Source organism: Boeremia exigua (genome assembly GCF_020726555.1).
Source record: "Boeremia exigua strain MPI-SDFR-AT-0100 chromosome Unknown C7974scaffold_7, whole genome shotgun sequence".
Taxonomy (NCBI): Eukaryota; Fungi; Ascomycota; class Dothideomycetes; order Pleosporales; family Didymellaceae; genus Boeremia; species Boeremia exigua.
Window position 1 is genome coordinate 1,520,844 of NW_025763524.1, and position 23,459 is coordinate 1,544,302.

The 23,459-nt window shown below is 54.8% G+C and overlaps 12 protein-coding genes across 12 annotated transcripts; 8 read left to right on the plus strand and 4 right to left on the minus strand.

Annotated features, from left to right (window-relative positions):
- Positions 1-181: 181 nt before the first annotated feature.
- On the minus strand, positions 182-1,672 carry C7974DRAFT_377149 (uncharacterized protein; the record flags this gene model as incomplete). Its single annotated transcript, XM_046140334.1, has 4 exons — positions 182-205; positions 254-859; positions 1,178-1,512; positions 1,564-1,672. The coding sequence occupies 4 exons, from the start codon at positions 1,670-1,672 to the stop codon at positions 182-184; spliced, it is 1,074 nt and encodes a 357-aa protein (XP_045996444.1).
- A 1,958-nt stretch (positions 1,673-3,630) lies between these two features.
- C7974DRAFT_396490 (peroxisomal 2,4-dienoyl-CoA reductase-like protein SPS19) lies at positions 3,631-5,236 on the minus strand. The gene is made up of 3 exons (XM_046142079.1): positions 4,581-5,236; positions 4,026-4,534; positions 3,631-3,969 (listed from the first exon to the last, which is right to left on the minus strand). The coding sequence occupies exons 1-3, from the start codon at positions 4,892-4,894 to the stop codon at positions 3,854-3,856; spliced, it is 939 nt and encodes a 312-aa protein (XP_045996445.1). The 5' UTR covers positions 4,895-5,236; the 3' UTR covers positions 3,631-3,853.
- Positions 5,237-6,427, plus strand: C7974DRAFT_396492 (uncharacterized protein). Its single transcript, XM_046142080.1, has 2 exons — positions 5,237-5,477; positions 5,597-6,427. Exons 1-2 carry the CDS (start codon positions 5,415-5,417, stop codon positions 6,029-6,031), a joined length of 498 nt encoding a protein of 165 aa, XP_045996446.1. The 5' UTR covers positions 5,237-5,414; the 3' UTR covers positions 6,032-6,427.
- A 125-nt stretch (positions 6,428-6,552) lies between these two features.
- Positions 6,553-8,055, plus strand: C7974DRAFT_312610 (ADP-ribosylation factor GTPase-activating protein 1; the record flags this gene model as incomplete). The annotated part of the gene is made up of 4 exons (XM_046138372.1): positions 6,553-6,594; positions 6,715-6,806; positions 6,864-7,626; positions 7,678-8,055. 4 exons carry the CDS (start codon positions 6,553-6,555, stop codon positions 8,053-8,055), a joined length of 1,275 nt encoding a protein of 424 aa, XP_045996447.1.
- Positions 8,056-8,824: 769 nt separating this feature from the next.
- C7974DRAFT_425293 (uncharacterized protein) lies at positions 8,825-10,494 on the plus strand. Its single transcript, XM_046144472.1, has 3 exons — positions 8,825-8,865; positions 8,962-9,167; positions 9,236-10,494. The coding sequence occupies exon 3, from the start codon at positions 9,243-9,245 to the stop codon at positions 10,410-10,412; it is 1,170 nt and encodes a 389-aa protein (XP_045996448.1). The 5' UTR covers positions 8,825-8,865; positions 8,962-9,167; positions 9,236-9,242; the 3' UTR covers positions 10,413-10,494.
- A 110-nt stretch (positions 10,495-10,604) lies between these two features.
- Positions 10,605-11,874, plus strand: C7974DRAFT_396496 (mitochondrial GTPase 1). The gene has a single exon (XM_046142081.1). The coding sequence runs from the start codon at positions 10,686-10,688 to the stop codon at positions 11,745-11,747; it is 1,062 nt and encodes a 353-aa protein (XP_045996449.1). The 5' UTR covers positions 10,605-10,685; the 3' UTR covers positions 11,748-11,874.
- A 113-nt stretch (positions 11,875-11,987) lies between these two features.
- On the plus strand, positions 11,988-14,197 carry C7974DRAFT_396498 (sporulation protein-like protein RMD1). The gene is made up of 2 exons (XM_046142082.1): positions 11,988-13,754; positions 13,805-14,197. Exons 1-2 carry the CDS (start codon positions 12,294-12,296, stop codon positions 13,898-13,900), a joined length of 1,557 nt encoding a protein of 518 aa, XP_045996450.1. The 5' UTR covers positions 11,988-12,293; the 3' UTR covers positions 13,901-14,197.
- Positions 14,198-14,276: 79 nt separating this feature from the next.
- C7974DRAFT_396501 (phosphatidylinositol 4-kinase-like protein PIK1) lies at positions 14,277-17,981 on the plus strand. The gene is made up of 5 exons (XM_046142083.1): positions 14,277-14,445; positions 14,503-14,592; positions 14,657-14,753; positions 14,806-17,456; positions 17,506-17,981. Exons 1-5 carry the CDS (start codon positions 14,366-14,368, stop codon positions 17,543-17,545), a joined length of 2,958 nt encoding a protein of 985 aa, XP_045996451.1. The 5' UTR covers positions 14,277-14,365; the 3' UTR covers positions 17,546-17,981.
- C7974DRAFT_425297 (uncharacterized protein) lies at positions 17,730-18,569 on the minus strand (the record flags this gene model as incomplete). The annotated part of the gene is made up of 3 exons (XM_046144473.1): positions 18,396-18,569; positions 17,965-18,220; positions 17,730-17,854 (listed from the first exon to the last, which is right to left on the minus strand). The coding sequence occupies exons 1-3, from the start codon at positions 18,492-18,494 to the stop codon at positions 17,730-17,732; spliced, it is 480 nt and encodes a 159-aa protein (XP_045996452.1). The 5' UTR covers positions 18,495-18,569.
- An 847-nt stretch (positions 18,570-19,416) lies between these two features.
- Positions 19,417-20,230, minus strand: C7974DRAFT_434703 (Cwf15/Cwc15 cell cycle control family protein-like protein; the record flags this gene model as incomplete). Its single annotated transcript, XM_046145007.1, has 3 exons — positions 19,417-19,434; positions 19,487-19,784; positions 19,836-20,230. 3 exons carry the CDS (start codon positions 20,228-20,230, stop codon positions 19,417-19,419), a joined length of 711 nt encoding a protein of 236 aa, XP_045996453.1.
- Positions 20,231-20,439: 209 nt separating this feature from the next.
- On the plus strand, positions 20,440-21,392 carry C7974DRAFT_313212 (ribosomal protein S5 domain 2-type protein; the record flags this gene model as incomplete). The annotated part of the gene is made up of 2 exons (XM_046138396.1): positions 20,440-20,603; positions 20,657-21,392. 2 exons carry the CDS (start codon positions 20,440-20,442, stop codon positions 21,390-21,392), a joined length of 900 nt encoding a protein of 299 aa, XP_045996454.1.
- Positions 21,393-22,155: 763 nt separating this feature from the next.
- Positions 22,156-23,090, plus strand: C7974DRAFT_414171 (uncharacterized protein; the record flags this gene model as incomplete). The annotated part of the gene is made up of 3 exons (XM_046143786.1): positions 22,156-22,291; positions 22,341-22,456; positions 22,512-23,090. 3 exons carry the CDS (start codon positions 22,156-22,158, stop codon positions 23,088-23,090), a joined length of 831 nt encoding a protein of 276 aa, XP_045996455.1.
- Positions 23,091-23,459: the final 369 nt, after the last annotated feature.

The following is a 23,459-nucleotide window of genomic DNA, read 5'->3' on the forward strand; positions in this document are numbered from 1 at the left end:
TTTACAAGGTGACGCCATTAGTAATGAATAGTGGTGTCGAAATTAAATGTCCAAGATGATAACAAGGTAGTTCGCCCAACGCCTAGTGCTGGAACGGATGGTCATGTACATGCCGCAAATGAACGTAGAGTCGACATTATTTTGGATTCGGGACCAACTGCAGTGTCGATGGTTCGATCACTCAGCGCACATCAGGATTTCTCACCTGTAAAAGTCAGTATTAAGATAGGAGTGACACCGCGGTGCTGCTTACATTAAGTTGCCGCCCGTAATCGCGGCTGTCGTCAATGCTGCCTAAGCTCTCACGGCTGCTATTTCCGAACGTGGGGTGGTACATCAACACTGTCTCTGGGTTGAGTCGGGAGTCGATCATCATCGGCTGACTGTATCTGCGCTGCGATCCAGAAATTGGACTGATCGATTCGGTTTCGTGCCGGCTGCCGGCATTGCTGAAATTTGTAGCGATCGGCGGTGGGCGCTGGGGATCGGTCGCAACACTTCGTCCTCCAAGCAGTCCGGCCTTGCTCATTGTGCTTGTGTTCCGAGTGATGCCCGCTTGCTGTTCCTGGTCCGCACGCTGTTGCTTTTTCCTTCGCCATAGGACAAAGAGGATACCACCCACAATAGCCGCGATGGCAGCGACGCCTCCTACAACGCCCCCGACTATAGCACCGGTGTTGTTAGAGCTACTTTTGGAGGTCTCGGACTGCGATGCAGCCTCTGTGGGTCGATAAATGACAGTTCGGGTGACGATAGCGCCACTTTCGGTAATGACCTGGACGCTCGTAGACATTGCGGTGGCAGAGGAGGTGACTGCTGTCTCAAAGGTGGAAGACGGTGTGCTGGTGGGTGAGGAGGACTGAGAGCAGTGTTAGTAAGTGCTGGCTGCACGCGCATCACAACTAAGGAAACGGGGCTTAATACAGGTGTTGCAGAAGTCGCGGTCGACGAGTCTCCCGCAGCAGTGCGTGTGGAAGGTCGACCACGACTTGTACTTGGCGGAGCCGGAGGGGGCTGCCTACATGTCAAATGCGGTCCACAACAGAAGACATGACTTCAGTTGAGAAGTCATGCCACAAAAGTAGAAATCCAAAAAAGATCAAAGCGAGATAAAGGAGGGAGTGAAGGTGAACATAATCACAAATGCTTGCAAGAAAACGAAACATGGAGTACTAACAGTTGCAGCAGATGATGACGACGGGGGGGCCGTCGAAGAAGGCACGGGAGTCGCACTACTCACTTCTCTGGAAGTTGGTCGCGAGCCTCCTCCTCCAGCGGTACCAGAAGGCCGTCCAGCGAGTTGGATGTAGATGTATACGCCCGCATTAACGTCACCACACTTCTCAGTCGGATAGCCGGGGCAATCCTTCTGGCAGCGGGAGATATCAGTTGTGCTCGAAGGGATGTAATTCGAGCACCAGCAATCGTTCTCTTGGATGACAGCGAAAGCGTACGTGCCCGCGGCGTTGCAGTAGTCTGAACATTTGCCATTGGTTTGCCATGTCCAAAAGACTGACATGATTCAGTCAGCAAGATTCTTCCAGGATAGCAATGCATACTCACAGGCATCACCTGTTCCTGTATTTTGCGTTGAACAGTATGACTGTGTAAACCCAGTATCTTGTGCTGCTGCCAGCACGCTGAACAACACAACAACGACCGCAGCAATCATGTTGGCAAACATTGTCCTCGGTGGCGATGCCAAGTTCCGACTGGATAGTCGAAGAAGGCTGGAAGTGCTGTTCAATGGTTGTGGGTTACCTCGTGATGGATAATACGGCGAACAATGAAGGAATGTTTGTGGCGAAACACTTCAATACGACAAAAAACCGAAAGTAGCGACTGAACGCCTCCGGTGTCGTGAACAATTGTCGTTGAACGTTGATGGAGATCGATGTATCCTTAACTGCGGACAAGCGGGGTGGAACAACGATCGATGCTGTGTAATAGTTTGGTGATATGGCACAGGGCGATTGTTAAAGCGACAACGGCTTGGGGAGTACCACGGCTGAAACAGGACCTGTTCGCTCAGGCGATAGTCAGCATCGCTGCATTTGACTGAATTGCCCGGCAAAGAAACAAGCAGAGAGCAATTGAAAAGCGGGAAGAAGCTGCGCAAGCAGCTGTTGAGAAAGGAACCTGGGGCTCCGGCGTCGATCAACCTGCAGCCAAGAGGGACTAACCTTGTAAATGAAAGTCTGCACTAGAATCCGCCACTGCCGGCGCGACCAAATTTGAGGGAGCAACCGGACACGCGTTAAAAACAGTGCACAAGTGCCGGACGGCTTGTTCGAAAACAAGAATTCGCGCTGAAGGTGTTGTAGTTGTCAATACTCGGCGAAGGAGTTGCGACCCAAAGGGTCATGACGTGCCAGGAAGATCCTCGGCACTCCGGGCAATGGTCCTTAGGGTAGCACTGGAGCACAGCAGCCTGCAAACAGTCGTGCGGAGGAACGCCCTGTTCTGTCGTAGTGCGAACCGTGAACGCTGCGGTACCGAAGTACTGCAATGGAAGTCGGGTACCTCTTGAGCGAGTGAACGGCCACAACGTGACCTAGGGAATAGGAGAGAAGAGCGAGTGTGAAGGCTGGGAGATCAGACGCCCGGCAGCAAGGAGCAAGGCTGGGTGACGGGGGCGCGGTGGTTTTGTTGTCCGAGTCGCGGCTGCATGAGTGGAAGCCTATTTTTGAGCGCTGATCACAAGCTGCACGCGCCACGATGAGCGTATTGACTGACAAGGAAGCGTATAGGACGGGAAAACTTCATGTGAGGGTGGTATTGCTGCAGGCGACCAGCGAACCTGCAGCGATAAGGAAGCAGGTGTCCGTTGCATGTATATTAGCTTTGCGACGTATACGAACGGCTGTGGTAGTACGAGAGCAATTCATCTCCCTCGACTTTGTTGCACCCGCGGCCTCTGCACGACGCACGATAGAGATCGTATTTCCCTCTAGCTCAGGCGAATCACACCACGACTAGCAAAAGACGACTTCTCAGCGAGGCGCCCTCAAGTACATAAGCGGCTGTACGCCTGGCCAACCATGTACACCCATCTGTCGCAAAACAGAGAACTTGCCAGCGAAAACACCTGCGTGTGACCGAAGCCAACATATCCCTTCGTTTTCTACCTGTCATCTCCAACCTGAACATGCCACACGAAACAGCACCGAGGCCGAGCGGTGCCTGAGTCGCAACCAATCCTCACGTTAAGACAGAGCAGCTTGGCTATTTCCAGGATGTCGAATGCAGCATACACTATTCAGTTTACAGCTCGCTTCCTGATGATGACGCAGATGTGGAGTGGCTGACTCGAGCGCCGAACCTCTCTCCACTTTTCGATAATGAGATCGGCAGGGGAAGAGGCCGCGCTTCGCGAAGACGGTGCAGTGCAAGGCTGGCAAGATGAAGATGTTCAGACAACTCAGTCGTGTTGGCGCAATCGGCGTTTGAGGACGCGCGAGCAAACCCTGAGTGGTCGACCCAGAGGCTGGAATTGTCCCTGCTGTTGATCTGGTTCAGGTTGCGCGGGTAAGCGTGTGGATCACGGGTGCGATGTGAGATCGATCATGAGTTTGGATGAGTTGCGCAAGGTCTCCCATTGTTTGTTTGTAGTCCCACAGTTATCCTGAAAAGGACAACGAGCTATACGCCGCCAGGGTCAGTGTTCAAGTGCCGCGTGCGACCCGTGAAGTGCTAACAGGACCTCAACAGACCCTTTCGAAGTTGACTGGTCGCGCTGCTGGCACGTTGCGGTCCAACATCAGTGTCAGTGGTCACGATCAACATGGGCGCCGTTACAAAGATGATAGTATACAACACCAGCCTATGGGCGAATCTACTTCTTGATTCACGTTCACAATTTCGACTGCTTGCCGCCAGAAACGCCCGTCACAACCTCACCCGATAGGAGGAAGTCGGGGTATGCGAACCCGTTCGCAAATCCTGCAGTGTGCCATTGGCCGCCATCAACTACACACATATGTCAGCAGCTGGATTCGTTGTCAAGCATGAGCTGTGTTGCTTACCAACTAGCGTTGCGCCATTCACATAGTTACCAGCATCTGAGAAGAGATATACTGTGGCATCGGCAATCTCCTTCACCGTTCCGTAACGTCCGGACGGGATTCCTTTGGACGATCTATCACGGTGATCTTGCTTGGAGAGACGAGCTACACCCTCAGTGTCTGCGATAGGTCCTGGTGCGATGACGTTCGAGGTGATGCCTTTAGGCCCTTGCTCTATCGCTACAGACATCGCCATGGCATCTACACCGGCCTTCGCAACAGATACATGGCTCTGCAATGGTGTTCCAGAATAGTGTAATGTGGCGCTAACGAAGATTATGCGACCACCGGTGCCACTGGCCGGTGGTGTGTGACCGTTTGTCTTGTGTTTGGCGGCAGATTCGACGAGGTAGGGCAGTGTTGCCTTCACAGTGTTGTAAGAACCTAGCACGTCGATATCGATGACCGACTTCATTGCGTTGGCCGAAATCTGGTCCATAGGTGCGAGGAAATTGCCAGCAGCGCCAGCGCTGTAAGTCGTCAGCGATGTTCAGCACCCCTGCTTGTATACCTCACATTACAAAGTCAATGCTCCCCAGCTCTTTTGCACAGCGGGCTGCGGCAGCCTCGAGCAACTCTGGCTTTCTCACATCTATCGCACCGATACCGATCACCTTTGCCCCCTTTCGTGCTGTCGCAATATCTTTGGCCATATTCTCTGTCTTCTCTACGTTGCGCCCAACAATGCATGCATTCGCACCAAGGTGAACCATAGCCCGAACTTGCGCTGAGCAGATCGATCCCGCTCCACCAGTGCAGAATATGACCTTGTTGTCAAAAAGACCATCCTTCCAGACGTTGCTCAAATATTGATATCTCTCGAGAGGCATGGTGGAGGATTGACGAGGATTTCTGGCTTTGGCGCTGTGGTAGATGGGCCGTGACGGAATGTTTCGTTACTCGGAGAGGACTGTATTATTGCTGTTAGTGGATGTCGTCTGATCTTATGTGAGATTGTCGAGTCAAGTATACGGCCGAGAACGTCGGTTGTGGAGAAGTTGGAGTGAAGTCGTGGAGCAAGCCGAGGTCCAGCGGATTACTATCCGCAGACATGAAGCCGACATTGGACGTGACACATCGAGATTGAACCACACTCTTCGGTTCTAAAAGTCTGGAGACAAATAGAGCTTCACAGACATGCGTGATCATGATGCTTGAGACAAGTCAAGGAATGTTTGAAGGATTATACCTGCGTGGCTCTCCCACAGGAACTGTAGTTGCCAAGCTTCCTAAACGCTGCAATCCATCAATCAGCTTGCAGATAACGTCACAGAGCTCTTCGACCACACAGCGCCCAACTGATCGCCCCAACACGACAACATATACACATTGCTGCAAAGCGCTTGAACAATGGCAGCACCTACAATCTCCGTCTGCAAGTTTGTAGGCACAGTCAGCCTGGGCCTACTGACGGTATGTCGCCACACTCTCAGCTCTTCGTCGATGTCCTTTCCAACTTCAGCTCCCACTGAGCTCATCGCGAGTCTCTGCGGCGGACTAGTTTTGATCTTGCATGCTAACATACGTTCAAGGGTGTTTCTGCGACCCTCTCGACCATTACTTTGCCTGCACTGCTTGCACTGCCCACCGCCGTTGATGCACGTACAACATCAACCTATGTATCGTACAAGACACAGAACATCACTTCGTACCTTCGTCATATCACTACCTTCACACTGTTCTCCGCCTACCTCTTATCACCTCGTCGGCTGCGCCATCCATATCTCCTCTATACATCGATATTCGCATTCGGGTCCGGTCCAGCTATTGACTACGCTGTATCCTTCCGTAGCGGCACCAACGAACGGAGAACGGCATTGGATCTCGAAGCGCAGGGCGACGATGTCAACGGCGAACAAGTGAGGCAGGCAGTTGAGCGAAAGAGATTGACCGAAAGTATCAAGGCAGTTTTCACAGGGCTGGCGTTTGGCATGCAAGTTGTAGGCATATGGGGAGATGGAGCGTAACTTGACAGTGGAAAGCCACTCCGCCTGGTGAGAGCTTCAGTGTGATTACAGTAATGTTTATGACTCTTGAGGTGACGGTACATATAACGCGACTCATTCTTATCTCCGTAGCTGGTCTCTTCTCTCAACTTAGCGATCGAGCATTTCTCAATTCGAAGCCACAATTTGCATCGCAGGGTCCTTGATGAGATCGAAACCGCTTGGTGGCGTCTGATTCAATCGTGACCGTTTCCACGAGAAAGATCTTGTATTTTATGCGCAACGAACAAGAGTAACTCAGCATTCATAGTCTCTCTCTTGTCCGGATTGCTTTTGGGCGATGCACGGACTTAGATGGTGGAGCACGAGACCCCCGCTGGTGGTTGAGGCTCAACTGCAGCGCCACAGCTTCCGGCCCTGAATCTCGACTGTTATGGATCCTCCCTCCGTAAACTTCAACACCGACACTTCAACCTCGAATCGCGTTCTAAGCGGACCTTGTTTATCTTTCTCGCAACAGACCGCGGCGGCAGTTCTTCATCATGAGCAAAATGTGGGAGGTAGATCCGGAGACGCGGAGTAAGGTACGTTGCGCGGTGTACCTACATATCTAGGTGGGGCTGTGATGCTCGTAGAGCAGAGCAATTGGACCGCAATCTCGTCAGCGGATAGGAAGCACATATCGCTGATTGAATACTATACAGTTGCTCGAGATTCAGAAGACGAACGACAACAACAAGTGTGTCGACTGCAACGCGCCGAGTCCACAGTGGGTACGCAACTACCAGCCCTCCAGGTCGCCCTTCTCGAGTCCCACGCGACCACAACTCCGGCACTATATACTGATATGAAGACATCAGGCCTCTCCCAAACTGGGCATCTTCATGTGTCTGTCATGCTCCGGCGTCCATCGCGGCCTGGGTGTTCACATCTCCTTTATTCGCAGCATCACTATGGATGCCTTCAAGGGCGCTGAGCTTGCACGTATGGCCGCTGGCGGCAACAAACCATACCAGGATTTCTTCACCGCGCACCCATCAAACACGAAGGACAACAGGACATTTGAGGCTTCGTCTATACAAGAACGCTATGATTCTGAAGCTGGCGACGAGTGGAAAGAAAGACTGAGCTGCAAGGTCGAGGACAGGGAGTTTGACAAGAGCAATCTGCCAAAGCGTTTGCCGAAGAAGGAGACTACTGGCGCTGCTGGCGCCGGTGGGCCATTGAGCGGCCGCGCCAGTGCCGGTGGGAGTAGAAGTCAGACACCACTGGGCAAGACTGAGTCTGGCTTCCAGCGATCAGGATCGCCGGCTCTTGGGACGAATGCTATGGCGTCACAGAAGACGAAGAACGAAGCATACTTCTCGCGCATGGGAGCTGAGAACGCCAATAGGAGCGACAATCTGGCGCCAAACCAGGGTGGAAAATATGGTGGTTTTGGAAGCGAACCGGATTCTTGGAAGAACAACGACGACCCTGGGGCACCGCCGGAGATTGCTGACTTCCAGAAAGACCCTGTGGCAGCTCTCACGAAGGGATTCGGTTGGCTGGGTGCGAGTGTGAGCAAGGCAGGCAAGACTGGCTACGAGGGGTGGGTGAAGCCTGGCATGCAAAAGGTGAGACTGCCTACACATGTGAAGTTGCAGCACTGATCAATGCCGCTCTAGCTCGCCGAAGCAGATATTGCCTCGCAGGCACAGAAGACCGCCGGACTTATGGGCCAGACGATCCAAGCTTCCGCAGCGAATGCCGGCACTGCTTTCAACCGTTTCGTCGAGGGAGAGTCTTCAGGCAACACACGTCGTGGTGTACAACCGGCGAAGAAGGACTTCTGGGACGATTTTGGTGCCGCTCCCAAGGGCCCTAGCAGCGACAAGCAAGACTTCTGGGACGAGTTTGCAAGCGCTGGCGAGGCTGGATCAAACGCCACATCCGGGTTAGGACAAAAGCCCAAACCATCGGGTATTGGCACAAGTGCGATGAAGAAGGGCAGTGGATCGGGACCGACGGGAGGCAAGAAGGATGACAAGTGGGAGGACTGGTAGATGCAGGAGCCCCTTCACATGACAAGGAGTTGGCGGCTTGGGGGAGTCATGGCGTTGGTCGGTCTCTCATACTACAATGGAGGTATTGTATGACACTGCGTTCAGTTCAACTTCAGTACCGCTGCGGCATTACTGTTCTTATCTCGCGTTTCAATTCCTCTGCGCTCTTACCATCAATGTGCTTCACATTCACAGCATTTCAAAATTGAGCGTCTACAGTTAGATCTGCTTTCGGTACGATGCATACTGATTCATAAGCAGGTTCATTCGAAGTTTCTGCCAGTACAATACCCTAATTTCAGGCTCAATGCCGGTTGTTATGCTACTGCTATAGCATCCGGCAACTGTGAATGGCTCCCTTGCGCTCACTACTCTGTATTCTCAGTTGAATGGGTCCCAACGGTATCGAATGATTCTGAATGCATTGCGACGAGTGTATAGCTGGACAGTGGTGCCTCAGTTTTTCTTCGCCCCCTCTTCCTGAAGCCTCACGAGGCTGTACTCATGTTCTTTCTCATCAGGGCCGCATGATCGGCTACTCGTATCTATCCGTCATTTCTTTCGTCGTTGCAGTTTCTTCTCGACCAATGTCACTTGCTCACTCTGCGCCTACCTTCCTTGCGCGCGCCTCCCTCCGCACGCATCGAGAAGCAACACAGTCAGTGCGAGCCAGCTTCTCTTCCTGCATTCGAAATGAAGCGCGCTGGAGCCATCTCTGTTTGTTTATAAACACCCTTTCCAACCCAACACTCCGTCTTTCTTCACCGTACAACATCAGACTCCTCACCACAGCAAACAACCATCGATCAGGCAAGTCGTTCCATTCTCTCATCAATTTTACACTCATGTGCAATACACGATGCATTGCCTGTTCTCAAGACATCTCTGTTTCCTAACATCTCATAGCACATCACCAACACACGCCGCTACATGATACAAGAGCCATACCCGTCGGTGCGTTGTTCTACATACATTTGTCTGGCTTATGAAGTCGGATCCTCATCAATTGGCATACATCACCACGTTCGGAGCCATATGTTGACACCACACAGTACTCCGCCACGCATCGAACTTCAACAGTAGGCCGTGTTGAACCTCGTCTGCTCGATTAGGTATGTCTATCCCATTCAACTGCATTCTGAGATCGTTGTTCACATGGCTGACTTTCTTCACGGTCCAGCGACATCATGCGCTCACTCCTGCGTGCCACGATTGTGGCCTTCGCCGTCGCCTCAGTGGCGTACGGTGCTTCACCCAAGGCGGGCGACGCAAAGTCCGATGCCGAGATCCACCTGTATCCCTTCGTGACATCCGACTGCACCGGACAACCCTTCACCAGCCCGTATGAGTTGAAGGAGGGTGAATGCATCAACGTCAACCAGGCTCGCAGCCTTCGACCGAGGTTTCGCTTCGATCACCAGGATTGGCTTAAAGAAGTCAACGGTCTTCAGATGCACTGTGAGCTTGAGACATTCTCAGACTTCGGTTGCCCTAAACAGAGCAAAATCGAGGAACACCAGAATGGACTCAACGGAGACATGCCCAAGGATATCAACAGCTGCCTGATTCCGAAGGGTCCCAAGAACAGCTTCTTCTCTGCCAAGTTCGTCTGCGGCGAAGTTAGGGAGCCTGCGCACCTCTGCACCAAAACCATCGAGCACACCATATGGGGCATCGACTCAACGTACGGTGCACCACATCACAACGTACACACGGCTACCTACACCGGCTCTCTTTCCATATTGGGCGCTCAAGCAAGTGCTGCCGTTGACAAGCGCTTCGACCCAGGCCATGAGACCAAGGGCGTGTGGATGTTCCATCCCTGGAGCCGGTCCCTACTTTGTTATCTCTGCTACCCTGACGACGAACACGACTATCGCAAGATCGAGTGCCGTGCTGGCGGTGCCTTCCCTGTCAACTGCGGAGATGCTCCTACTCTTGGTCCAAATGGTGAACCCCTGACGGCAACATCCACGACTACCTCCACAGCGACTGCTACGCAGAAGATCAAACTTGGTCATCGCCTCAACACTGACCATGTCGACACAGACTCGGAGAGCGATGAAGATGTGCCACGTCTAGACTTCGAGGTCCAACAGAAGGGATCTTGGCACACACCCGTCAAGTTTCCCCACCCATTCATCGATGGGAGGGAGGCTTGCGCCGATGCGGAGTGGGAAAAGCGCGGTCAGGCAGGCAAGGACCACATCAAGATCCAGAAGGTCCACTTCTGTGATAAGAAGGACAGGCCGGATTCGCAGTGGATCGGCTTCCCCGCGCCTGCTGTATACACTGTGTATACAACGGTCACTACATCTGTGCCCAGCTCGACTAGTGTCCGACACGATCAGTTGTGAGGTCGCCCTGAGCTTCGCACACTCCAGCATATGCTTGGGTTCAGCCTGTCTGTGAAAAATGGTCGCAAGGTTTATCGCAGCATAACTTTCTTATCAGCTTTAGCGTAAATAGTTTAATCGACTATTGATGTTGGGCCCAAGGCCAAAGACGCACATCTTCTGGCGTGTGAGGCTGGAGGCACGAGTCAAAGATCGCCAAGCGATGTGACTGTCCTGACTCGACACCAGAAATAATGTTCACGCTCGAGGCCAGTTCACCAACGCTCCTCCTCCATGTCATTCATCGCCCGCAATGTCTTCCCACCGATCCCGTCGCTCCCGCGTTCATACTTCCTGGGCCATCACAAATCCGGGCTTGCCAAGATGAAGCAACTGCTCACATCCATCGACCTCGTAGTTGAATGTCGCGACTATCGCGTGCCGCTCACCTCGCGTAACCCGCTATTTGAAAGAGCTCTTGAGGGAAAGGAGCGCATAATCGTCTATACGAAACGCGATTTGGGCGGTGGGCCGCGCGATCAGAAGAACGAAGAGTTGATTCGCGGATGGCACAAAGGGAGCACAGTCATGTTCGTGCGCAACGGCGAAGAAGAGAGAGACAGCCGAAAGGCGACGGGCAAAGTGCTTGAAGTACTGCGCGAGCATGCTGAAAAGCGATGGAAGCTTGTCGGCCACCGAGTCATGGTTGTCGGCATGCCCAACGTCGGCAAATCCACACTGCTCAACGCACTGCGCGGGCTCGGTCTAGGCAAGGGCAAAGTCGCACGCACAGGCGCGCAGCCCGGCGTTACGCGGAAGGTTGGCAGTGGTGTCAAGATCATACCCAGCGAGGACGATGTGAACGCAGGGAAGGGCGAGAGGGGTGTAGGGGGAGGAGTGTATTTGCTCGACACGCCGGGTGTGTTCATCCCGTATGTGCCTGACGCAGAGGCGATGATGAAGCTGGCGCTTTGTGGCAGTGTAAAGGACACCATCATCCCGCCCGTCATGCTTGCGGATTATCTCCTGTTCCACATCAATCTGGTCGATCCGAAGCTGTACGCCGAGTATGCGCCAGGCCCGACGAACGATATCGTCGAGCTGTTGGAGTTGGTTGCTAAGAAGACGGGGCGGTATGGCAAGAAAGGGGTGGTCGACCACGAAGCAACTGCTTTGTGGTTGATCCAGAAGTGGAGACGCGGTGAATTGGGGAGTTTTGGGTTTGATCGGATTGACGAGGAGAGCTTGATGAAGGCGAGGCTGGAGGAGGAGGGGATGCAGCCAAGTATGAATCAGGCAAGGAAGATGGAGAGGGAACGGAGGAGGGCGAGGAATATCGCGAGAGGAGAGAATTGAGATGCATGCTGGGGAGTCTGCTCCATCGCTGTCGTTTAAAAGTGTCTATAAGCTCCGCTATACCCAAATGTACATTATTCTGGTTCTTTGAGTTGATTCTATGGGATGTTCGCCAATTATAGCAGAGGTCAGTCGCATTGGTCATAGCGACACTCTTCTCAAGTTGCGCAGTTGTGGAGCGCAAAGTTGACTTCACAGGAGTAAGTATTCCGCCTGCGAATTCCTTAGTCTCAGAACGAAGCGGTTGCGCAATAAGCAGCGGCCAATTGATGATTTGCACTTTGTAGTGCCTGTCAACGGCCTTGCATGAGATGCAGCACGTGGGGCCCAGGTTGCAGGGGCCTCCAAGCTTTGGGCAGGAACGTCATCTTGTCAGTCTCGGCGAGCAGCACACGGTCGAACGTGCAACGACTTCACTTCGTCACCCCACCCATATGGCAGGGCCATAGTTGTTACGTCTAGTCCGTGATACCCGCCCGTGTTCAGCGCGCACTTCGTTCCGTCCAATTATCGCGACGCCGCTGAATTGTCAATTCCCGTATCACAATGGCGTCAAGCTCAACCGAGACCACGCCGTTGATGTCGTCCATGTCGGGCGGCAGCAAGGCGCCGAAGACAACGCCCCCAAAACCGCAGCGCACCGTCACTTTCAACACAACTGTCTCTTCCTCCAATGACACGGCTCAATTCCAGTCCGGCTCGCAGGGTACGTCCTCGGCCCGACAGCCTACAAGCCATGGAGGGCAGCCAATGCTCGCCGGCCTCAACAGCAAACTACGAAGAAGGAACAGTTCAGGCGCGCCTGCAAGAATACCTCCAACCCCAGTCGGCAAGATCGGTCCGCAGAGAACAACGCGAACTGCGCAGAAGTTGAAGCTTCTCCCCGACCCAGCCCAAGACGAAGATGGAGAAGACGAAGAAAGCGGACGCGACGTATACGTGCAATACACAAGGATCAAGGACCCCACCGCGCGAAGAGATGCTGCACGACTGGGCAAAGCTGATCGAGACCGGTTACCGCGGGTGACGGCATACTGTACGGCATCGTCATACAAGCTCGACGACCTGATGAGGTTCCTGAAAGGCAAGCAGAAGATGAGGGGTGCACTGCCCAAGCGGTTCGACGAGTGCATATACTCGCCATACAACTACGGCTCCAAGGGATCAGAGGATGTACACAGCTCAGCTGTACTTGACGGCACGCCCGAACCGCTACAGAGGAGGTTCTCAGACAGCGCCATCGAGGTAGAGCACCAGAACGAGCGACGAAGAGAGGACCTCATTGATCTGCACGACGACGGCGATGCGCCCAGTATAGGTAACGGCGAGAGCTCAGACAGACCCAGACGACCATCAGTCACACATGCCGACTCGGATCCTCAGATGGACACACCCGACTTTGACACTCAGGTCCACACACCTGAAGTATTCCTGTTCGAGTACGGCACGGTGGTGATATGGGGCATGTCACTGCAAGAAGAGAAGCGCTTCCTCAAGGAGATTGCCAAATTCGAAGTCGACAAACTCGGCAAAGACGAAGTCGAGACGGAAGAGTTCAACTTCTACTACACCCGCGAGTACCAAGCGCGCATCTACAACGACTTCATCTCCCTCCGCGACAAGAAGAACTACATGATCAAGCTCGCCATCTCGCACGGCCTTTCGCAGAGCGTCAAGACGAGTCTGTTCGAAGACCTGGTCGACAGCACGATCGACGACACCAAGGATATCCCCGCGCAGATTGCAAGCTCGGGCAAGATCAACCTGAACAAGAAGCAGATCAACATGCAGATCGGTGAGCTGTTCATCCTGCGTATCAGCATCCATCTGCAGGGCTCGGTGCTCGATGCGCCGGAGCTCATGTGGGCAGAGCCGCAGCTCGATCCTGTGTACCAGGCGGTACGAAGCTACCTCGAGATGGACCAGCGAGTCGGACTGCTCACGGAGCGGCTGAATGTCATTGGAGATCTGCTGGCTGTTCTCAAAGACCAGCTCACAGCCACACATGTAAGTTGCAGCAGCACGGGCTGGCACAGAGCGTCGCTAATGGTGTGCAGGGTGAATTGCTCGAGTGGATCGTCATCATTCTCATTTTTGCTGAAGTCGTCGTGGCCGCTATTAATATCTTTGTCGATTTGAACGCCGCCGACTAGGCATTTCATGGGTGTTCGGTGTACATTCACGGGTGTTTGGTGTACATGCATGGGCGTTCAGTGTACATAGCAGCGTTCCCGTGTACAGTATACAGGCGCTCAAGACGGTGGTGAGGGCGTTCCCGGAGTTTGTTTCGCATGACGCAAGGTGTTTGAGGATCTGTGGGCGGATAGTTCAGGTGTGTAGCAATATGCAGGAGGGAAGGTACGGGTAATGCAATTAGGAGTCGGCCAGCACTGCGCGCGCATTCTGTAACGTGCCGGGGCCCGGGTGCTGTGGTGCTTGGTGCTGTGGTGTCAGTGTCACAGTGCCGGAGCGGACGTGAGTGGAGCTAATCTCCGCCGGCAGCTCGCGCGCCCTGAACCCTGCGGGCGCCCCATTTGACCATTTGATGCCACGCCTGTCCAAGTGCTCGCGCCCATTCTTCCGCCCTTCTCGCGTCGCGCCTCAATGAACCGTCCCAGATGAGTTGGAACTTGCTTGAGCGGTTCATTGAATCCGACCATTTTAATAGTGACCCGTCGCTGGCCGTGGCCTACCTGGCGTGAGTGTGGCTTCACCGCATCCCCGCGCCCTGCCTCGCCCGTACTGACGCAGCCAGGCGGTACTCTGACCATGTCGGCATCCACTACGTGCTCTGCTCGAAGCTGCGCACGTTTGCGTACGAGGAGCTCGAGTTCTTCCTGCCGCAGTACGTGCCCGCCCCGCGCCCGGCGCCCATGAGCAGCACCCGCTTACAAATTTGGCGCCCGCAGGCTATGCCACCTCTTGATCAGCATCGACAATGAGTCCATGGCGCTGGAGGAGTTTATCATCGACCTGTGCGAGGAGTCGGTCAACGGCGCGCTTCTGGTGCGCACCTCCCGCCGCCCGCCCGCCGTGACCCGTAGTAACCGTGCCGCAGACCTTCTGGCTGTTCCAGACGTACCTCCACGACCTGGCCGCCGCCCCGAACTCGAACGCCTTCAAGACGTGCCGGCGCATCTACAACCGCGTGCAGCGCATCGTCTTCGGCTCGGCCGAGCCCGCGCGCCGCGAGCGCATCAAGGAGAATGTGCTGCCCACGACGGTGCTGTCGAGCCTGGTGCTGGCCAGCATTGCCGCGCCCTTTCTGCCCGCCCACGCCGGCCCGCTGGCCATTGCGCAGGCGCGAAAGCCGCGGCCCGTTGAGGACATGATCTCCGACAACGTGCAGACGGGCAAGATGGGCCGCAGCAACACCGTCGCCGGGGGCTCGCCGCGCCCGCGCCAGCGCAGGACCGACCAGGGGCACTCTGACCCCGAGGACGGCCGCGCATCCAAGCCGCCGACGCCGCGTCTGCGAGACCCCAAGGACCTCCGACGCCAGGCTGCCCGCCCGCCGCACACCGCCCACGGCATGTCCGCCCAGCACCGGCCCTCGCTGCTGAACATCGACTCCGACGCCCGTCTGAGCTCGTCCTCCCTGCCCGACTTCCGCAACGCCAGGACGTCGTCCCCGCTGCCGACGCCGCCCGCTACCGCTGGCCTGGGACCGCAGGCAGACCGCACGTCTCGCAAGTACCTGGCGCAGCAGCCGCGGCCGCTCACACCGACAGCGCTGTCCCGCGCGCAGAGAGTGCGGCTGCTGCGATCCAACTACTTCCGCAACGAGACACAGTTCCTGAGTGCCCTGGAGGACATCTCCAGTCGTCTGGTATCCGTGCCCAAGCCGGCACGCTTAAGCGCCCTGCGCGCCGAACTGGCTCTGATAGCACAAGATCTGCCAGCTGAGGTCGACATTCCGCTACTTTCCCCGCCGACGTTGAAGGACGGGATACCGTCCCAGAGCCAGCACCACCGCATTGTGCGCATCAACCCAGCAGAAGCTACCAGCTTGAACAGCGCAGAGAAAGTGCCGTACCTGCTCATGGTTGAAGTGCTGAAGGAGGACTTTGACTTTGATCCGGACTCAGAACAGAACCAGCAGCTATTGGAGAAGCTAATGATGGAGAAAGGGACGTCAAGAAGGCGGTTGTTCGACATCACCAACGCGGAGCGTCTGGCGCTTGATAAGACAACGCCCAATGGAACTGACAGTGTTTTCGAGCCTTCGAACGGCGACTTGGGCAGCACAACGCTGATCAAGGATATCGCCGAAGACGACCTCGCGTCTGGCCTTGCACGAGTTGCGTTACCAGCAAGCACCAGCAATGGCAAATCCACAGCGCCCAGGTCATCCAGTGGGGCGAACACGCTGGCCTCCATGGCCACGCTATCGACCCCACGGACATCAGATATGGAGGTCAGTCGCTCGAGCAGCCCTGCTCCGTCGCGGAAAGCAACAATACCTTTGAATAAGAACCAGGGACCGGATCAGCCGGACTTCACGGCCCTTGCGACCCATATGCGGACAGCGGCGCAGATGCTGGCACAGTTGGAGGCGAGCGGCTCGAAAAGACCACGGACAGAAGTGGCAGCTATCAAGGCGAAGATTATTGCAAGTATGCAGACCTTGGAAGAGCAGAATTTCATGTCGGACGATCAGGGGCCTACGTTCGATACTATTATGGCAGAGTCTGATCCTACGTCGATTATGGCCGAGCCCGAGGAGCTGGAAGAAGGTATGGCAGTTGCCACAAATTCTGGAGCCGGCGCAGCACGCATGGAGAACGACCTCAAGACTGCTGGTATGCGCCGCAAGGGTGATCGCGACGACCCCTCAGCAGCAACCTTTGGCGAAGAGTGGAGTGCCAAACGTGAGCGTGTCCGCCGCTCCTCCCCCTACGGCTACATGTCCAACTGGGATCTTATATCCGTCATTGTGAAGACAGGCGACGACCTCCGCCAGGAAGCTTTCGCGTGCCAGCTCATCCAAGTCTGCACCAAGATCTGGGAGGACGCCAATATCCCCGTCTGGACCAAACGCATGCGCATCCTCGTGACGGGCGAGTCCTGCGGCCTGATCGAAACCATCACCAACGGTGTCTCTCTGCACTCGCTCAAGCGCTCCCTAACCCTCGCCAGCATCGCGGCCGGCACGAACCCTCGCAAACGCATCTCTACCCTCAAAGACCACTGGCTGAAAACCTTCGGCGAGCCCGAATCCGAGCCATATATTGCGGGCGTCGGCTGCTTCACCCGCTCGCTGGCAGCCTATAGCGTAATCTCCTACGTCCTACAGCTCAAGGACCGCCACAATGGAAACCTCCTCATCGACAACATGGGCCACATCATCCACATCGACTTCGGCTTCATGCTGTCCAACTCGCCTGGGTCGATGGGCTTCGAAGCCGCGCCATTCAAGCTGACACAAGACTACGTGGACGTGCTCGGCGGCATCACATCCCCGGCCTTCGAAGAGTTTAAGACGCTGTGCAAAAAAGCGTTCCAGGCGCTGCGGCGCGAGGCCGAGCGCCTCATCATGCTGGTCGACCTGATGGGCAAGCAGAGCAAGATGCCGTGTTTCGCGGCCGGCAGCGCGAGCGTGACGAACAGCTTGCGGGCGCGGCTGATGCTGCATCTGAGTAAAGAGGAGGCGGAGGCGTTTGTCGAGGAGCTGGTTGCGAAGAGCGTGGGCAGCTACTACACTAGACTGTGAGTTGTGCCCGGACACATTGAGAAAACAATGGACTAACGCACGCAGTTACGATACCTTCCAATACCGCACGCAGGGCATCTATTAGCCACACCCCCTTTTCCACGATTCCGTGGCAAGTGGCGACCTTGCATTCTGCACGTGCCGCGGCTATCTTGCATTTGAGCCGCAGACACCGGTGTTGGACGATAGAACTCGCATTGCATAGGCCTCGTGGCGAATAAACTACTATTACTCCCCCCCCTCTCTCTTCATACTCCACCCCCAACAGTCTAATTCGCAGTCGGCACCTCCCCATGCGCATCCGCAGCCTCCCTCTTCGCCTCGCCCTTGCGCGCCAGCCCGGGCGCATGCAGCGCACCCCCGATCTTCTGCATCGCCTTGCCGAGCGCGGAATCTGCGTTCGTCAGCCCTGTCATCGTTCACACCCGTGCCCAGTTCAACCACTTCTATCACGACTCCACCACAGCTACAGTGAGAGATGAAGAGGTAAAGAGAAAAACATACCATGCCCCCCCTCCCCCCTCCCCTCCTCACTAAAACTTCCCGTCTTGTTGCCCCACCCCGCGCCCGCCGTGCTCGCGCTGCCGTACGTGTGCGCGTTGCTGTACGGCGCGGAGCCGTGCGCGTCCTGGGTGTTGAAGCGCGGTGTGTCGGCGGCGGCGGAGGCGGCGGCGGTGGTGTCTGCGTCTGTGTCTGTGGCTGTGTGGGTTGTGGGCTGCGAGGCGCGTTTGTTGCCGAAGCCTGCGCCGTAGGTTGGGGGCTAGGGGAGGGGGTTAGTGGGGTGTGTATGTATGTGTATATAGGGATGTGCGTGTCTATATATATATATATATATATATATATATGTGTGTGTGTGTGTGTGTGTGTGTGTATGTGTGTGTGAAATGGGATCTGAATGGACAGAGAATTGGGGTTAGTTAGTATGGGGGGCCTACGCTGTGTGAGTCTGTGAGGCCGAGGCGCGTGGATGAGTGTTCGTCCGCGAGCGCGTCGGCGGTGTAGTCTGGGGCTGTGCGGTTGCCGTAGCCTGCCATTGTGGAGAGTGTAAATATATGTAATATTTAGTAATATAAAATGTAGAGTGTAAGTCAAGATCACGGATTATCAACACTGCTGGAGACAAAGTGGGGTATATATGTGTTAAACTACGTAGTCTGGCTACCTATGGGCAACGGCCAGACACAGTCGAGCAATCGATGCGCATGCTTAAGCCACATGAAGTCACTGTGCTGGGGCGCGCTCAGCTCCCGTGCTGGCTGGCTACTATCGAAGCCTCATAAGAGGTTGGAAGGAAGGGCCAAGGTGTGCTTGTGTTCTTCCGATGCGCTTGTGGGGCTGGGCAGTATGGGTAACAAGATCGCGGTCAGGCCGCTTGACTGACCAAGGACTTGTTTGTCCATGAGAATAGGCCCCATTCAGTATGAGGCCGATGGTTTGCTATGCTTGAGACGCCCTTTCAGGCTCAATACTGTAGACTTGAAGGGTCATGCGCACAGTGAATGCGAAGCTCGAAGTTCATAGTTGGATGTTGAGATGTTCCTATTCGTTCGATTGGGAATGATGTAGTTGCGATAAGGAATAGCTGACAACCAGAAGTGGTCAACGTTCGCTGATCCAGATAAGGACGAACAAAATTGCGTCATCTGTGTACATGCCCTGTGTACTAGAAGAGGACATCGCGCGGTTCATGAAGCTGCCAGAGAAGCCTCGTGCCCTGTGCGTAGGGTGACACAGCGCACGGGGCACGAAGCTTCACAGCAAACCTTCGTGCCCCGTGCGTAAGAAGCTGACAAAGGAGCTGCGCGCACGGGGCACGAAGCTTTCCAGAAAGCTTCGGACCCCGTGCGCTGGAGTGCCACTCACGTGTCCGCGTGTCAGTCCAGAAAACGCCATGCGCCAGAATCCCACGATGGGCTGAGTAATGCATAGTCTACAAGAAGTCCATATGCTAAGGGCTCATCGCACGTACTTGGACTGTTGCAGCTGTTAGAAGACTCGTGATGTGTGCTGTAATGTGTGGGCTTACCATGAATTTCTTGTGGAAGTCAGATCGCAGCATGTCGTTGATGAACTCCTTCTTCTTGTTCCTGTCCTCAGTGCCGCGCGCTTGGTTCTTGAAGACCACGTCGTCGTCCCATCTGCGCTTCATGGCGAAATCGTTCTTGTTCAACAGAGGATTGCCACGCGCGACATCGATCTCACGCTGCTCCTCCTCCTCAGCTGCGCGTTCCTGCTCTTCTTTGGCCTTCGCCTCTGCGCGCTCCTTCTTGATCTTCTCCAGCTCACGCATCAGTGCCGCAGTTTCGTCTTCTTCATCGTCGTCGCTGTTGACGCGTTAGCAAGGTCAGTCGTGCGACCTGGCGATGAATGCTTACTCTTCATCACTACTCTCGCTCGCGTCACTACTATCGTCCGCGTCTATGTCCCTGTACTTCTCGAGCACTTCTATCCGTCTCTTCTTCGCAGTTGCTTCATCCTCTTCGCCTTCTTCCGCTGCTACGTCGTCGATCTGTCGTTTCGGTGCGCTGCTAGAGTCGGTAGCAGCCTCTGGTTCGACATAGGTGCCGTTCTTCTTCGCATAATGACGCGCCTCAGCCTCTAGAAGCTCTGCACGTAGGTCGCGCTGGTAGCCATCTGCGTCTCCGCCCTGGCCGGCTTGCCTGTGCTTGAGCGTTGTGTGTGCGGGCAGGAGGCGCTGATGGTAGGCGACTCCGCGCTGGGCTTCCTTGCCGCGTGCGGGATCGAACGTCGGTCTGTGGGCGGTCGTCATGCTGTCGGTGTACGTTTGTTGTGAGTCTTGTTGTTTCGCACGAGGTTTCGGGAGTCTTTGACGTGGGTTTGGAGTGGGAGAAGGTGAGTGTTTGCTTCAAAGCACTGCCAAGGCTGTCGGTGATGCACTTTCGCCGGTCCCGCTATATTTTCAGAGCACAGGCAGTTGACATCACTACCCCAAACCATACCAACTGCAACAGAGGCAAAATGCCTCGGGAAGCTGAGATCTCCATAAACGAGCGCGAGTTCATCAAGCAGGCGCTGCAAGAACAAATTCGCCTCGACGGTCGCGCATTCGATGCATTTCGCCCTCTAGAGCTCACTTTTGGCGAGGAATATGGTGTCGCAGATGTGCAATTGGGGAAGACAAGGTCCGCGCAACTATGATACTGACTGTGAGGGATACACCACTAACTCATATCAGAGTTGTTGCGCGCATCTCCGTCGACGTAGTCACCCCGGCGCCGGAGCGCAAGTTCGATGGCCTCTTCCAGATCGTCACCGAGTTCTCGCCTATGGCTTCGCCTGCATTTGAGATCGGACGACCTACCGATGCTGAGATCATTCTCTCCCGTATCTTGGAGAAAGCTATTCGACGCTCGAATGCCCTCGATACCGAGTCGCTCTGTATCATCGCAGGACAAAAGTGCTTCTCTCTCCGGGCCGACGTACACATCATTGACCACGACGGAGGGTTGATCGATGCTTCGTGCATTGCCGTCATGGCTGCGCTTCAACACTTCAGGCGACCAGACGTCCAAGTAGAAGGAGAAAAGGCCATTATTCTGAGCGTACGCGAACGCGAACCGATACCGCTTTCTATCCTGCACCAGCCACTATGTGTCACATTCTCATATTTTGAAGACGACGAAGTTTACTTGGTCGATGCGAACGCAGCTGAGGAGCAGGTTCGCCAGGGGCAGGTCATTATCACCATGAACAAGCACGGCGAAATCTGCCAAATCGCGAAGTATGGCGGCGCGACCATCAATCCACTGGCTCTTCTAAACTGTACCAATATTGCGCTGGACAAGGTCAAGCAAATTGGTAAATACATACAGAAAAAGCTGGATGACGATAATAAAAAGAGGAATCCAAAGAGCCTCATGAACGAGCTCAGTGCTGAAAACGCCAGAGAGAATGCTGCAATTCCAGGATGAGTAGTCGCGCTTGCACGTCTTACACATCACGACGATTCTAGCCAGCGATGAGCGCTCCGAGGCCCCACAACATCCGCCTGCAACACCGCACGACATTTTGTCCGAGAAGTGTTGCGTTCCTGAATGGATCAGGAGTGGCTGCAGGATTGCCACGGTTTAGGAGGTTAATGTCCGGAAACCATGTGGAGCTCCGCGTAGGGAGAAGTAGGCGCAGCATGGTGGAATGCAAATACCTCGATCATGGATGGCCAGACTCAAGGGTAATTACCAGGAGGTTGTGCATATGCGAAGATAGACAGTACCTCGGCTGGATAATTACAAAGCCACATTGCCAGGGGGCAGCAGTAAAGGGATCGCTCATGCACGTTGTGGTGTTTACAGATACTCAAATTCTAGATTTGGGAAGCTTTGACAAAGATGCTGATGCTGACTGTGCATGCGGTCTATGCGCTCGGTGCCGACGCATGAGCAACACCAAGCGACCTCCACATATCGGCCGGATACACGTGGAACGGCGTCATTTGAATCAAGATCGGCCGAGCAGGATGCTGCAAACTTAGTCTAGAGACAGTGGAAAATCTACAAATACCATTCACCCTCCGCGCAATCAACTACCTTACTAACGTGCGATCTCTCCACCTCGAACATTGCGTCATTCTCGTGACGTCGTCAATAGTCTACCGAGCTCAAGCCGTTGGCACATGCGATCGCATCAAAAGAACTCCCACATCAGCTATTAGCATTCTAACCTACATACACCAACATGTCTTCAACCCTAGTCCCCTCAGACCCGGCCAAGGTCATGGTCATCCGTGAAGTTGTACCCAGGGTCATCACAACATTGTCCGTTCCCTTCTGGCGATTTGGCAAGATAAAGATTGGTGGACGAGGCACCATTGGTATGCAAGATCTACATGGTGTCAAAGACGAAACTGACTATCATTCCAGTGCGCCTCCAGTCAGGCTCTCTCGCTGTCTTCTCGCCTGTTGCTCTTACCGATGAAGTCAAAGCCAAAGTCGCGGAGCTAGGAGAAGTCCGCTACATTTGCGCGCCCGACGCTGAGGTACGTGTTGACTACCAGAAGCTCTCGTCATGACCCTTACTGATCTGGCATGCAGCACCACATCTTCCTCGGCCCCTGGCACGCGGCCTACCCTCAAGCCCAAATCATGGGTCCCGAGACCCTCCCCGAACTTCGTGCCAAAGACAAGACCAAGGAAAACGTCCCCTTCGCGTTCCTCTTCCGCGCCTCCAAGACTCTTGATACCATCTCGCCCGAGTTTGACGCCGAGTTTGACTGGGAATACGTCCACGCCCACGCCAACAAGGAAATCGTGTTTCACCACCGCCCCACGCGCACACTCATCGAGGCGGACTACCTATTCAACAGCCCGTCGACAGAGCAGTTCTCCAAGTCAGGCGTCGACCCCAGCTCGGGCATCTACACAAGGATCTTTGGCGCTCTGACGAGTACTCAGGGCAAGGCGATGGCGCAGCAGAGGATGATTTGGTGGGGCACCAGCGCGGGTGACAGGAAGAGCTTTGCTGCATCCACAGCGAGGATCAACAAGTGGGACTTCGACAGGCTTATTCCGTGTCACGGTGATGTGATTGAGACTGGAGCGAAGAGTGTGTTCCAGAAGGTGTTGAGGTGGCACCTGGACCTGGCGACCAAGGAGGGATTCAAAGACGCCTAGAGCACTGTAACAAAGATTCCGGGTGTGTTGAAGTGTTGAGATGATGTAGCGTGGCGTTGGTGAGGGTGTCTGAGTAGAAATTGAGATACGATCGATCTCCTTCTCGTAATCGCATAGTAATAAATTCCAATCAAAGCAGTAAATCTACTTGTCCAATCTGCACCAAGTCGTTACAAGCAACACATACCTACCACTCCATCCTGTCCACCCTCTCCTCAAACGCCCCACACGCAGCACACCTCGCACTCAACCCCTCTTTCACCCCCTTACACCTCTCACATACCCTCTCTACAACAAAACTTTCCATCTCTACCCCCTCCCACGCCCTCAACCTTTCCGCCACCTCTCGACTACTCCCCGCCCTACGCC

Excerpts from the sequence above, each read along its gene's own strand:
- C7974DRAFT_396490 (XM_046142079.1), bottom strand. The coding sequence starts at position 4,894 with ATGCCTCTCGAGAGATATCAATATTTGAGCAACGTCTGGAAGGATGGT. Across the intron at positions 4,535-4,580 it reads GGGAGCATTGACTTTGTAAT|CGCTGGCGCTGCTGGCAATT; the intron begins GTGAGGTATACA and ends GACGACTTACAG. Across the intron at positions 3,970-4,025 it reads GAATGGCGCAACGCTAGTTG|TTGATGGCGGCCAATGGCAC; the intron begins GTAAGCAACACA and ends ATATGTGTGTAG.
- C7974DRAFT_396492 (XM_046142080.1), top strand. The coding sequence starts at position 5,415 with ATGGCAGCACCTACAATCTCCGTCTGCAAGTTTGTAGGCACAGTCAGC. Across the intron at positions 5,478-5,596 it reads TCAGCCTGGGCCTACTGACG|GGTGTTTCTGCGACCCTCTC; the intron begins GTATGTCGCCAC and ends CATACGTTCAAG.
- C7974DRAFT_425293 (XM_046144472.1), top strand. The coding sequence starts at position 9,243 with ATGCGCTCACTCCTGCGTGCCACGATTGTGGCCTTCGCCGTCGCCTCA.
- C7974DRAFT_396496 (XM_046142081.1), top strand. The coding sequence starts at position 10,686 with ATGTCATTCATCGCCCGCAATGTCTTCCCACCGATCCCGTCGCTCCCG.
- C7974DRAFT_396498 (XM_046142082.1), top strand. The coding sequence starts at position 12,294 with ATGGCGTCAAGCTCAACCGAGACCACGCCGTTGATGTCGTCCATGTCG. Across the intron at positions 13,755-13,804 it reads ACCAGCTCACAGCCACACAT|GGTGAATTGCTCGAGTGGAT; the intron begins GTAAGTTGCAGC and ends AATGGTGTGCAG.
- C7974DRAFT_396501 (XM_046142083.1), top strand. The coding sequence starts at position 14,366 with ATGAGTTGGAACTTGCTTGAGCGGTTCATTGAATCCGACCATTTTAAT. Across the intron at positions 14,593-14,656 it reads CTCGAGTTCTTCCTGCCGCA|GCTATGCCACCTCTTGATCA; the intron begins GTACGTGCCCGC and ends TGGCGCCCGCAG. Across the intron at positions 14,754-14,805 it reads CGGTCAACGGCGCGCTTCTG|ACCTTCTGGCTGTTCCAGAC; the intron begins GTGCGCACCTCC and ends ACCGTGCCGCAG.